General features: G+C 38.9%; 1 protein-coding gene across 3 annotated transcripts in view; it reads left to right on the top strand.

Annotated features, from left to right (window-relative positions):
- The window catches only part of PIK3R4 (phosphoinositide-3-kinase regulatory subunit 4), a 74,179-nt gene that overhangs the window by 45,160 nt on the left and 15,620 nt on the right, over positions 1-13,399 (top strand). For all 3 annotated transcript variants that reach the window (XM_079923343.1, XM_079923342.1, XM_079923344.1), the window contains one exon: positions 198-363. In XM_079923343.1, the coding sequence (XP_079779469.1) occupies positions 198-363 (166 nt within the window). The remainder of the gene's footprint in view (positions 1-197; positions 364-13,399) is intronic.

Below are 13,399 nucleotides of genomic sequence, written 5' to 3'. Positions count from 1 at the left end.
AACATGGGTGTCTTTCTCCATAGGCGATAGTATCTGTCATAGTCCAGTAGGGCACTCTGAACTGGCTAGCTGTTGGGACCCTTTGTTTAGTTCTTATGATTGTTCTCCTGTTGGCTGTTGGTGCTTGTAGCTGGGGGTGAAGGAAAGATTGTGTTTGTAAACTGCAACTTAAGACACACTCCTTTGCTTTTCCTTAGGGTGGCGGCCTAAGGGGCTACTAGTTGCACATCTTCATGAACACAAATCTGCTGTGAACCGCATTAGAGTCTCTGACGAACATTCACTTTTTGCCACATGTTCAAATGATGGCACAGTGAAAATCTGGAACAGTCAGAAGATGGAGGGGAAGACCACCACCACCAGGTAACCTATGCATAGGTGGAGAGTCCAATCATCCATCCATTCAGTCAGCAAGTATTTATTGAGTGCTCATTCCATGACAGGTGCTATTTTAGGTACCAGCGATACAGTAATGATAAATGGACACAAATACATGTTCTGTGGAGCTTTCCTTCTAGTGGGAGGTGACAGACAATAAACAGTGTAAATAAGTAAAACATATAGTGTATTAGATGGTAAAATACATTATGGAGAAAAATTTGGCAAAAAGAGAGAGAATGCAGTAGGTTGGGTAGAGTAGAGTTTAAAGAACTCATCTGCTGCCTCACGGAGAAGATGTCATTTAAGGAGAGACCTGACAAAGGTGAGATAAAATGCCATGTGGATGTCTTGGGGAAGAGCATTCTAGGGAGCAGACACAGGGGCTTCAGAGGTTCTGAGGCAGAAAGATGTTTGGCATGTTTGAGGAAGAGCAGAAAGGTCTGTGTGAGTGGGAAAGAGGGTCAGAGGGCCTGAATTATACAGGGCCTTGCAGGCTATTGTGAAGGACTTGGACTTTGACTTTGAGTGAGATGGGAACCTTTGGACAGTCCTGAGCGGTGGAGAGACATGATCTGAATTAAACTTCCACAGAATTACTCTGGCTCTTGTGTTGAGAATAGACTGAAGAGGTGCAGGGCAGAAGTATTAGGAGGCTTTTTCTGTAATGGAGCGAGAGGGGGAAGTAGTGGGAAATGATCAGATTCTGGGTATGTTTTGATGGTGGAGCCATCAAGATTTGCTGAATGGGTTAGAGGGAGTATGAGCATATGGGAAGAGTCAGAAAATGATGGAGTGTCCAGCTGTGTAAGGACAACACATATTGTAACATGACCCACTGGAGTAGTCAAGAGAGAAGTAATTATTGAAATCTTTAAGACTCTTCAAATATGCATGATGTGATTATGATAAGTGGGATTATAAGAATTATTTTAGGTTTGTACAACTTTATAGTTATCTCCCTACTTGATATTCATATTTGTTCTGTGCCTAGTTTGGTCTGGGTCTGAAAAGAAAGCTACTAGAAATCAAAATTGAATCTTATGTACATGAAAAGATGTGGGGAACCTTTGGTGCTTTTCTCCTTATCAGTTCATTGACCAGAGTTAACTACAAGATGGTCAAACAACAAAATATCTTTGATAAACTAAAATAATTCAAAAGTTTACTCCTTATCAACCTGATATGATTTTGTTCTGTTTATTTTTTAAAAAGAGCTCTATATTTTTACAACATGCTTAACTCTTTTTCATGTTCATTCTGTCTTGGCATTGCATTGGTAAGAACATAAATCGAAAACCAGTAAAAGAATCCTGGCTCCATGTAGCAATTTTTTGTCCATATTTTATTATGAAATTTTCAAACCTCAAGTAAAGTTGAGTTTTGCAGTGAACAAGCATATGCTTGCTGCTATATTCTAAATAATTAATAATTTTACTATATTTGCTATGTCATATAATTATCCATCCTCTTATCAATTCGTCTTTTAAAAATGTGTTTCAAAGTGAGTTGTAGACATGAGGAGACTTCCCCTAAAAACTTCAGCGTGCATATTGTTAATATTTGTTTATATTTTTCCTTTTCTTTTTTGGTATAAAATTCATACTCTGTGAAGTACACAGATCTTAAACGTTCCATGAGTTCCAGCAAATACACACACCTGTGCAGCTTAAACCACACTCAAGATACAGATGTAACCAGGACGAACCCTCATGTTCCTTTGCATGAAATCCCTGCCTCTTCCCTGCCTACAACCATTCTTTTGATTTTCCCCCACCATTATTAGCATTTTGATTAATATTTTAAAAACCTCTTCTGAATATTATTTTCCAAGTGGTTCTTTGTTACTATCATCGTTAGTTGCATTCATTATTGCTTTTATTAGGAGGGTGAGTTTAATTGACTGGAGTAAACTTAACTTTGCAAAAACCTCTCTTGTTAATTCCAAATGATCTTTATCACAGAGCCATGCCTTCTGTATCCCAGTGTCATATTTTAGGCAGTGGTATACCAGAAAATGCGGCAATTTAGCTGACAGTAACTGTAGTCTTTGGGAAGTTTGTATGATGATTAGGAGATTGGGTTCCCTCTGGCCACAGCTGCTCTCTTGCTTTGCTGTAATACCTGCTCTCTTGTTTGTGGACTGCAGTAGGCCTTGGCTTGGAGGTGCTTCATTCTAGGTCCAGGGAGGGGAGGAGGGGAAGGGAATAGAAAGTGTTGGCTTCATCACATGACTTTGTGAACTGATGAGGGAGAAGGAGGCCATTATTATTGCTAGAACCATGTGGGGAGCAGCTGGTGGCTGGGAAAGAGCAGCAGAAGTGATATTATATTTTCTTAGGAAATCTACTAGTACATTCTGACTACTGAGGCTTTTCCCTTATGCATTATGTTGGCTGACCACCCAGTTTCCAATTCTTACTTTCTCATTGAATTTGGATTCGTGATTTAGGCCATCTGGATCTTGGCTCTGCCATTTTCCTCTTTCTTATTTGACTTAAACTTTTAGTTTGTCCCCTGTGGACTAATTCTTGAAAAATTGCTGTTTTTCTACACTTTTACATAGATATTTTTCAATTTAATCCTTTGTAGTATTCTAAACTGTCTTTTCCATATACACTTTTTGTGCAACCCCATTTTTGGCTCATTTAGCTTCTCAGTTTTAGGGAAGATTGATGTATTTGATACTTGCTGAATTTGATGGTAAAACATCTAAGTGGAGTTTTGTCCCAATGAAGAGTTGAAACAATATGAAGCATGTGCAAGAAAGTTATCAGTGTTAAGATTACATATTTTAGAGTCATAGATGGTGTTGGAAGCTGAAATTTTTGAGTGCTATCACTACGCTGAACTAAAGGGCTATAAAGACCTGAGGAGGCTTGAGGCCTGAATTTTACAAAATTGAATTTTGGGGACAGGAAGTGAGTAGTCCGAAAAGAAGGGAGAAGAAGCCATTTAAGTTATGTCATACTGCAACAGAAGAGAGGGTTTAAGAAAGGGGCTTATAAACAGCTCTCAAATGCAGTAAAAAAACCAAGTGGCATGAAAGCCTAGTAAAGCATTTGGGTGTTCTCACACAGTGCCCTTTGGTGAAGTATAGTTCATACATCCATAATCCCTGGAGGGCTTTTGGGCATTATATATTACAAGCCTTTATGATGTACATATCCTAAGGAGATACTAAGAATAAACTCAGCGATTTAGTTTTAAGGCTGTTCAGATTGGCTTTCTTTTTAATTGTAAAAAACTGGAAGCAGACCAAAAGTTCAACAGTAGGGGGTGAAAATGGATAAATAAGTGATTGTTGTGGAAATACATTTTTTGATATGGAATATATTGATACAGTGTGTGGAAATATAGGTTTGAGAAGTAGGTTTAAGAACCCACGTAGGGTTTCTGTTTTTAGAATGACAGAGTAAGGACTTTAAAAAAATCTGTTCCTCTATAAAAACAGTGAGAACACTGGCAAAAACTCAAAATCAACTTTTTCAGAATTCTAGAAATAAAAGTCCTACATCAATCTGAAAATTGTTATTCAAGAAAAACAGCTGACTCTCAGAACAGTGAGCCATGTATGTGGTCCCAGTTTCATCCCCCACTACCAAGCTCTGTGATGGCTTTGAAGACTAAGTCCCACAACTACAGTAACTATGAAAACCAACAGCTAAGTAGCCACTGGTAGGGTTGTAATGGCTTTGGAACTCCCCCAAAACCCCATCTCCAGAGAATTGTCACTATTTGACCAGCTTGCTGAAAAGCTCCATAATCAGGGCCTATCTTTATTTCACCTGACCGTTGCCTTGTTCTTGGAGAAAAACTCTACCCATAGGGCATTTGTTGAAATTATTGGTGGTATTTGTTTAACATTGCAGCTCTCTGAGGTGGCATTTCCAGTTGTAGCTCATAAGAGGCTGACAAAAAACTTTAAAGGAAGAGTAAGATATCAATAGGGGCCTTTTGAAAAGTTTGGATGTATTCATGGATATGTGTAAGACCACATGCACTTGCACAGTTGTGCACAAGCCCAAGAAAGAACTGAGGAGACCCCAGGTTCTCACCTCTGGCTGACCTTGAGACTCTGTGCAAGCAGGAAATGAAGGATAAGGCCAAGTTGTAAACTGCTTTGCTGAAGGTGTGCCACAGCGAGCACAGAGAGCCTCAACAAAGGCTGGAGCCCTTATCAGTTCATGAGATGTAAGGAAATGTCATTAGCTGACCACTGATCTAACTGAACAAAGAGTTCAGTGGCCACACATGAGAGAGAATACAGACTTTGTAGAATTAGTCCAGGCAAATCATTAAACAAACAGCAACAACATTGGTATATTATTTCCGAAGTTGATACATATCAATTAGAATGTCCAGTTTTGGACAAAAATTGCAGGTCAAGCAAAGAAATCAGAAAGTGTGTCCTATACACAGGAAAAAATGCAGGTAATAGAAACAGTACCTCACTGATCCCAGACATTGGACTTACTAGACAATGACTTTAAATTAGTGACTAAAAATATGTTCAAAGAATTAGAAGAAACCATGTCTAAAGGGTTGAAAGGAAAGTATGAGAAAAATGTCTCAACAAATAGATAATGTCAAAGGGATAGAAATGATAAGCAGAAATCCTGGAGTTGAAAAGTGTAACTGAAATGAAAAATTTAGGGCTGAACAGCAGATTTCAACTGGCAAGAGAATAAACCAGGGACTTGACGATAGATCAGTTTGACATCCATTCAGAGGTATGAAAACTAAAAAAGAATAAAGAAAACTGAACAGAGCCTCAGAGACCTGTGGAACCAACATACACATGATAGGAGTCCCAGAAGGCAAGGAGAGAGAAAAAGGAGCAGAAAGAATATTTGAAGAAAAAGTGTTTGAAACTCCCCCAGATTTGACAAAAAACATTAATCTGCACATCTGAGAAGCCCAACAAACTCCAAGTAGGATAAAGATCAAAGAGAGCCATACTAGAGACATTATAGGCAAATTGATGAAAGACACAGAGAAAATTTTGAAGCAGCAGAGAAATGTGACTCATCTCGTACAATGGATCTTCAGTAAGGTTAACAGCTGACGTTTCATCAGAAAATGATGGAGCCTGGAAGTCAGTGGGATGATGTATTCAGAGTCTTGAAAGAAAAAGAGTGTCAATCAATAATTCTATATCTAGCAGAATTGTCTTTCAGAAACAAAGGAGAAATTAAGACATTCCAAGTTAAATAAAAATAGGGAATTTATTGTTAGCAGATTTTCCCTAAAAGAAATACTAAAAAGAATCTGTTGTGCTGAAAGGAAAGGACATGAGACTAACTTGAACCACATGAGGAAATAAAGAGCATGGGGTAAAGGTAGATACATGAGTGAATATAAGACAGTACAAATTATTTTTTTCTGTAATTCTTTTTACCTGCTGTCTGATTTGAGAGAAGACTATATAAAGAAATAATTATAAAACTGTATTGATGGGCTTATAATATATAAAGGTGTAATTTGTATTACGTTAATAGTACAGACAGGGGAGGAGGGAACAGATATATTGGAGCAAAGTTGGTATTAATCTGATTGTTTTTAGACGTTAATTGTATTTCCCAGGGAAACCACTGAAAGAAACACTTAAGAACATTTAGTAAAACACAAAAACACATAGTAAAAGAAACTAGGGAATTAAAATGGTGTACTAGAAAATATCTTTTTAACACAAAAGAAGGCAGCAGTGGTGGAATAGAAGAGCAACAACAACCAAAAAAAAAAAAAACCATGTAAGACACAGAGAAAACAAATAGCAAAATGTCACACATAAGTCCTACCTTATTGGTAATTCCATTAAATGTAGTAAAAAAGCAGAGTTGGCAGAAAGTATGACAAAATATGACTATGTGTTGTCCAAAGAGACAACACTTTAGATTCAAAGACACAGCGTGAGAGTAAAAGGACTGAAGAAAAAGATACTTCATGCAGACAGTTCCTAAAAGACAGCTGGAGCAGCTATGCTAATATCAGACAAGATAAGGTTTAACACAAAAATTGACACTAGAGACAGACAAGGACATTTTATAATGACAAAAGCATCAGCGTGTCAGGGAAACATAGCAATTACAAACAAATGCCACTAACAGCAGAGCCCCCGAATGGAGAAAAAACTGACAGAATTGAAGGGGAAAATAGACAATTCAACAGTAATAGTTGGAGACTTCAGTACTCTGCTTTCATTATAGATGGATCAACAAGGCAGTAGAAGACTTGAACAACACTGCAGACCCACCAGCTCTAACATACAACTATAGAACGCTCTACCCAGCTACAGCAGAATACACATTCTTCTCAGGGGCACATGGAACACTTCCAGGTTAAATCATATCTAGGACAGAAAACAAGCTTCAATAAATTTAAAGGCACTGAGCCATATCAACATATATGTTCTTTAACCACAGTGTAATGAAACTAGGTATCAGTAACAGAAAGCAGTTTGGAAAATTCACAGGTATGTGGAGATTAAGCAACACATGGCAAAATAAGCAGTGGTTCAAAGGGAAACTAGAGAATATTTTGAGATGATTGAAAATGAAAACACAGCATACCAAAACTTAGGGATGCAGTTAAAGGAGTGTTCAAAGAGAAATTTATATCTGTACACATCTGTATTTAAAGAGAAGAAAGATCATAAATCAGTAACTTAGCCTTAACCTTAAAAATCTAGGAAAAAAAGAGAAAGTAAACCCAAAGCAAGTAGAAGGAAGGAAATCATAAAGACTAAAGAGGAAACAAATGAAATAGGGAATAGAAAATAAAGGTGAAAAACCAACAAAAGCAAAAGTCAGTTCTTTGGGAAGATCAAAATTGGCAAAGCTTTTCTACAATAACCAATTAAAAAAAGGGAGAGGACTCAAATTATTAAAATTGGGAATGGAAGAGGGGTTGTTACTGTTGAGTACACTACTATGGAGTACCGAGGAATACTACGAACAGCTGTATACCAACAAATTAAATGACCTAGATGAAATGGGCAGATTAGATTCCTAGAGAGATACAACCTGTCAAAAGTGAATCAAGAACAAATAGAAAATCTGGATAGACCTAAAACAAAAGGTTAAATTAGTAAGTAAAAGAAAAACTTCCCACAAAGAAAAACCCAGGCTGAGATGGCTTCATGGTGAATTCTACCAAATGCTTCATGAATTAACACCCATCCTTCAAAAAATTTTACAAAAAATAGATGAGGGAACATTTCCTAACTCATTCTATAAGGCCAGTGTTACCCTGATACCACAACCAGATAAATATATCACAAGAAAACAGCAGACCAAGACCCATAGTTAATATGGGCATTAAAATCCTGAACAAAATACTAGTAAACTGAATTCAACATAATAAAGGATTATATACCATGACCAAGTGCAGTTTATCCCAAGAATGCAAACCCTTTTCAATATATGAAAATCAATCCATGAATATATCATATTAATAGAGTAAAGGATGAAGACCACATATGATCTCAAAAGACTCTCATAAAACATTTGATAAAAATCTAACACCCTTTTATGAGTAGAAACGATTCAACAAACTATTATAGACAACTACTGATAAGGACATCTATGAAAAGCCCGCTAACTTCATACTTGATGGTGAAAGACTGAAAGCTTTCCCCTAAGGTGAGCCAGATAAGAATGTCCACTCTCACTGCTTTCATTCAGCATTGTAGTGGAGGTTCTCCGTGGGGGTAGTTAGATAAGGAAAAGAAATATAAGGCATGCAGATTGAAAAGGAAGAAGTAAAACTTAGCTGACAGTATGATCCTGTATATAGACTGTCTTAAGCAGTAAAAAGAAAAAAACGGAGGGACCTTCAAGATGGTGGAGGAGTAAGACGTGGAGATCACCTTCCTCTCCACAAATACATCAAAGATACATCTACATGTGGAACAACTCCTACAGAACACCTACTGAATGCTGGCAGAAGACCTCAGACTTCCCAAAAGGCAACAAAATCCCCATGTACCTGCATAGGGCAAAAGAAAAAACAGGACAAAAGAATAGGGTCGGGACCTGTGCCACTGGGAGGGAGCTGTGAAGGAGGAAAAGTTGCCACACACTAGGAAGCCCCTTCACTGGTGGAGATGGGGGCTGGGCCGGGGGGAGGGGAAGCTTCTTAGCTACGGAGGAGAGCGCAGCAGTAGGGGTGCAGACGTCAAAGTGGAGAGATTCCCGCACAGAGGATTGGTGCTGACCAGCACTCACCAGCCTGAGAGGCTTGTCTGCTCACCCGCCGGGCCGGGTGGGGCTGGGAGCTGAGGCTCCAGCTTTGGAGGTCAGATACCAGGGAGAGGACTGGGGTTGGCTGCCTGAAGACAGCCTGAAGGGAGCTTGTGTACCACAGCTAGCCAGGAGGGAGTCCGGGAAAAAGTCTAGACCTGCCTAAGAGGTAAGAGACCATTGTTTCGGGGTGCGGGAGGAGAGGGGATTCCTTCCCTGTTGGCCCACAGAAGGCAGAGAGCACCACTTAAATGAGCTCCAGAGATGGGCATGAGCCACAGCTATCAGCTGGGACCCCAGAGACAGGCAAGAAATGCTAACGCTGCTGCCGCAGGCACCAAGAATCCTGTGTGCAAGCACAGGTCACTATCCACACCCTCTGGGGAGCCTGTACAGCACGCCACTGCCAGGGTCCCGTGATCCAGGGACAACTTCCCCAGGAGAACACATGGTGCACCTCAGGCTGTTGCAGCGTCATGCTGGTCTCTGTTGCCACAGGCTCGCCCCGCATTCCAATTATAACTACTGTACCCCTCCTTCCCTCTGGCCTGAATGAGCAAGTGTCCCCTAATCAGCCACTGATTTAATCTCCTTCTCTCTGAGTGGGAACACATGCCTGAGGGCGACCTACACACAGAGCTGGGGCCAAAACCAAAGCTGAACCCCAGGAGCTGTGCAAACAAAGAAGAGAAAGGGAAATTTCTCCGTGAAGCCTCAGGAGCAGTGGATTAAATGCCCACAATCAACTTGATGTACGCTACATCCATGGAGTACCTGAATAGACAACAAATCATCCCCAAATTGGTGGACTTTGTGAGCAACTGTAGGCTTGGGGTTTGCTATCTGTGAGTGATGTGTTTCTGATTCTTAACGTTTATCTTAGTTTAGTCTTCAGCGCTTGTTATCATGGGTGGATTTGGTTATTGGTTTGGTTCTATTTTTTGTATTTTTAAAATATAATTTTAATAATTTTTTTAATTTATTACTTTAAAATTTTCTTTTCTTCCTTTTTTTCTCCCTTTTCTTCTAAGCCATGTGGCTGACAGTGTTTTGGTGCTACAGCCTGGTGTCAGGCCTTAGCCTCTGAGGTGGGAGAGCTGAGTTCAGGACATTGGACCACCACACACCTCCCAGCCCCATGTAATATCAATCAGCGAGAGCTCTCCCAGAGATCTCCATCTCAATGCTAAGACCCAGCTCCGCCCAGTGGCCAGCAAGCTCCAGTGCTGGATGCCCCATGTCAAACAACTAGTAAGACAGGAACACAACTCCACCCATTAGCAGAGAGGCTGCCTAAAATCATACTAAGTTCACAGACACCTCAAAGCACACCACTGGATGCGGCCCTGCCCACCAGAAAGACAAGATCCAGCCCCATCCACCAGAACACAGACACCAGTCCCCTCCACCAGGAGGCCTACACAAGCCACTGAACCAACCTCACCCACTGGGGGCAGACACCAAAAACAATGGGAACTATGAGCCTGTAGCCTGCGAAAAGGTAACCCCAAACACAGTAAGTTAGACAAAATGAGAAGACAGACAAATATGCAGCAGATGAAGGAGCAAGGTAAAAACCCACCAGACCAAACAAATGAAAACGAAATAGGCAGTCTACCTGACAAAGAATGCAGAGTAATGATAGTAAAGATGATGCAAAATCTTGGAAAGAGAATGGAGAAAATAAAAAAAACGTTTAACAAGGACCTAGAAGAACTAAAGAGCAAACAAACAATGATGAACAACACAGTACATGAAATTAAAAATTCTCTAGAAGGACTCAATAGCAGAATAACTGAGGCAGAAGAATGCATTAGTGACCTGGATAAAAGAGTGGAAATAACTACTGAAAAAAAAGAATGAAAATAATTGAGGACAGTCTCAGAGACCTCTGGGACAACATTAAATGCACCAACATTCAAATACTAGGGTTCCCAGAAGAAGAAGAGGTAAAGAAAGAGACTGAGAAAATATTTGAAGAAATTATAGTTGCAAACTTCCCTAACATGGGAAAGGAAATAGTAAAGTCCAGGAAGAACAGGGAGTCCCATACTTCCCCTTGGATAAATCCAAGGAGAAACATGCCAAGACATATTAATCAAACTATCAAAAATTAAATACAAAGAAAAAATATTAAAAGCAGCAAGGGAAAAGCAACAAATAACATACAAGGGGGAATCCCCTTAAAGTTAATACCTGATCTGTCAGTCGAAACTCTGCAAGCCAGAAGGGCAGGACATATTTAAAATGATGTAAGGGAAAAAGCTACAACCAGGATTACCCAGCAAGGATCTCATTCAGATTCATTGGAGAAATTAAAAGCTTTACAGACAAGCAAACGTTAAGAGAATACAGCACCACCAAACCAGCTTTACAGCAAATGTTTCCTCTAGGGAGGAAACACAAGAGAAGGAAAAGACCTACAAAGAGAAACCCAGAACAATTATGAAAATGGTAATAGGAACATACGTATCGATAATTACCTTAAATATAGATGGAGTAAATGCTCCCACCAAAAGACATAGACTGGCTGAATGGATACAAAAACATGACCCATATATATGCTGTCTGCAAGAGACCCACTTCAGACCTATGAACACATACAGACTGAAGGTGAGGGGATTGAAAAAGATATTCCATGCAAATGGAAATCAAAAGAAAGCTGGAGTAGCAATTCTCATGTCAGACAAAACAGACTTTAAAATAAAGACTATTACAAAACACAAAGAGGACACTACATAATGATCAAGGGATCAATCCAAGAAGAATATATAACAATTGTAAATATTTATGCACGCAACTTAGGAGCACCTCAATACATAAGGCAAGTGCTAACAGCCATAAAAGGGGAAATAAACAGTAACACAATCATAGTAGTGGACTTTAACACCCCACTTTTACCAATGGACAGATCATCCAAAGTGAAAATAAATAAGGAAACACAAGCTTTAAATGATACATTAAACAAGGTGGACTCAGTTGATATTTATAGGACATTCCATCGAAAAACAACAGAATACACTTTCTTCTCAAGTGCTTATGGAACATTCTCCAGGATAGATCATATATTGGGTCACAAATCAAGCCTTGGTAAATTTAAGAAAATTGAAATCATATCAAGTACCTTGTCTGACCACAATGCTATGAGACTAGATATCAGTTACAGGAAAAAATTGTAAAAAATACAAACACATAGAGGCTAAAAAATACACTACTAAATAACCAAGAGATCACTGAAGAACTCAAAGAGGAAATCAAAAAACACCTAGAAACAAATTACAATGAAAACACGACCACCCAAAAACCTATGAGATGCAACAAAAGCAGTTCTAAGAGAGACGTTTATAGCAATACAATCCTACCTCAAGAAACAAGAAACATCTCAAATAAACAACCTAACCTTACACCTAAAGAAACTAGAGAAAGAAGAACAAAAAAAAACCAAAGTTAGCAGAAGGAAAGAAATCATAAAGATCAGTTCAGAAATAAATGAAAAAGAAATGAAGGAAACAGTAGCAAAGATCAGTAAAACTAAATGCTGGTGCTTTGAGAAGGTAAACAAAACTGATATACCATTAGCCAGACTCATCAAGAAAAAGAAGGGAGAGGACTCAAATCAACAGAATTAGAAATGAAAAAGGAGAAGTAACAGCTGACACTGCAGAAATACAAAGGGGCATGAGAGATTACTATAAGCAACTATATGCCAATAAAATGGATAACCTGGAAGAAATGGACAAATTCTTAGAAAAGCACAACCTTCCGAGACTGAACCAGAAAGAAATAGAAAATATCAACAGACCAGTCACAAGCACTGAAATTGAGACTGTGATTAAAAATCTTCCAACAAACAAAAGCCCAGGACCAGATGACTTCACAGGCGAATTCTATCAAATATTTAGAGAAGAGCTAACACCTATCCTTCTCAAACTCTTCCAAAATATAGCAGAGGGAGGAGCACTCCCAAACTCATTCTAGGAGGCCACCATCACCCTGATACCAAAACCAAAGATGCCACAAAAAAAGAAAACTACAGGCCGACATCACTGATGAACATAGACGCAAAAATCCTCAACAAAATACTGGCAAACAGAATCCAACAGCACATTAAAAGGATCATACACCATGATCAGGTCTGGTTTATCATCCCAGGAATATAAGGATTCTTCAATATATGAAAATCAATGTGATAAACTATATTAACAAATTGAACGAGCAAAACTATATGATAATCTCAATAGGTGAAGAAAAAGCGTTTGACAAAATTCAACACCCATTTATGATAAAAACTCTCCAGAAAGTAGGCATAAAGGGAACGTACCTCAACATAATAAAGGCCGTATATGACAAACCCACAGCCAACATTGTTCTCAATGATGAAAAACTGAAACCATTTCCTCTAATATCAGGAACAAGACAAGGTTGCCCTCTCTCACCACTATTATTCAACATAGTTTTGGAAGTTTTAGCCACAGAAATCAGAGAAGAAAAAGAAATAAAAGGAATCCAAATTGGAATAGAAGAAGTAAAACTGTCAGTGTTTGCAGATGACATGATACTAAACATAGAGAATCCTAGAGATGCCACCAGAAAACTACTAGAGCTAATCAATGAATTTGGTAAAGTAGCAGGATACAAAGTTAATGCACAGAAATCTCTTGCATTCCTATACACTAATGATGAAAAATCTGAAAGAGAAACTAAGGAAACACTCCCATTTACCACTGCAACAAAAAGAATAAAATACCTAGGAATAAACCTACCTAAGGACACAAAAG

The sequence above is a fragment of the Stenella coeruleoalba genome, assembly GCF_951394435.1.
Source record: "Stenella coeruleoalba genome assembly, chromosome: 5".
NCBI lineage: Eukaryota > Metazoa > Chordata > Mammalia > Artiodactyla > Delphinidae > Stenella > Stenella coeruleoalba.
This window is presented reverse-complemented; position numbering and strand designations above follow the sequence as displayed.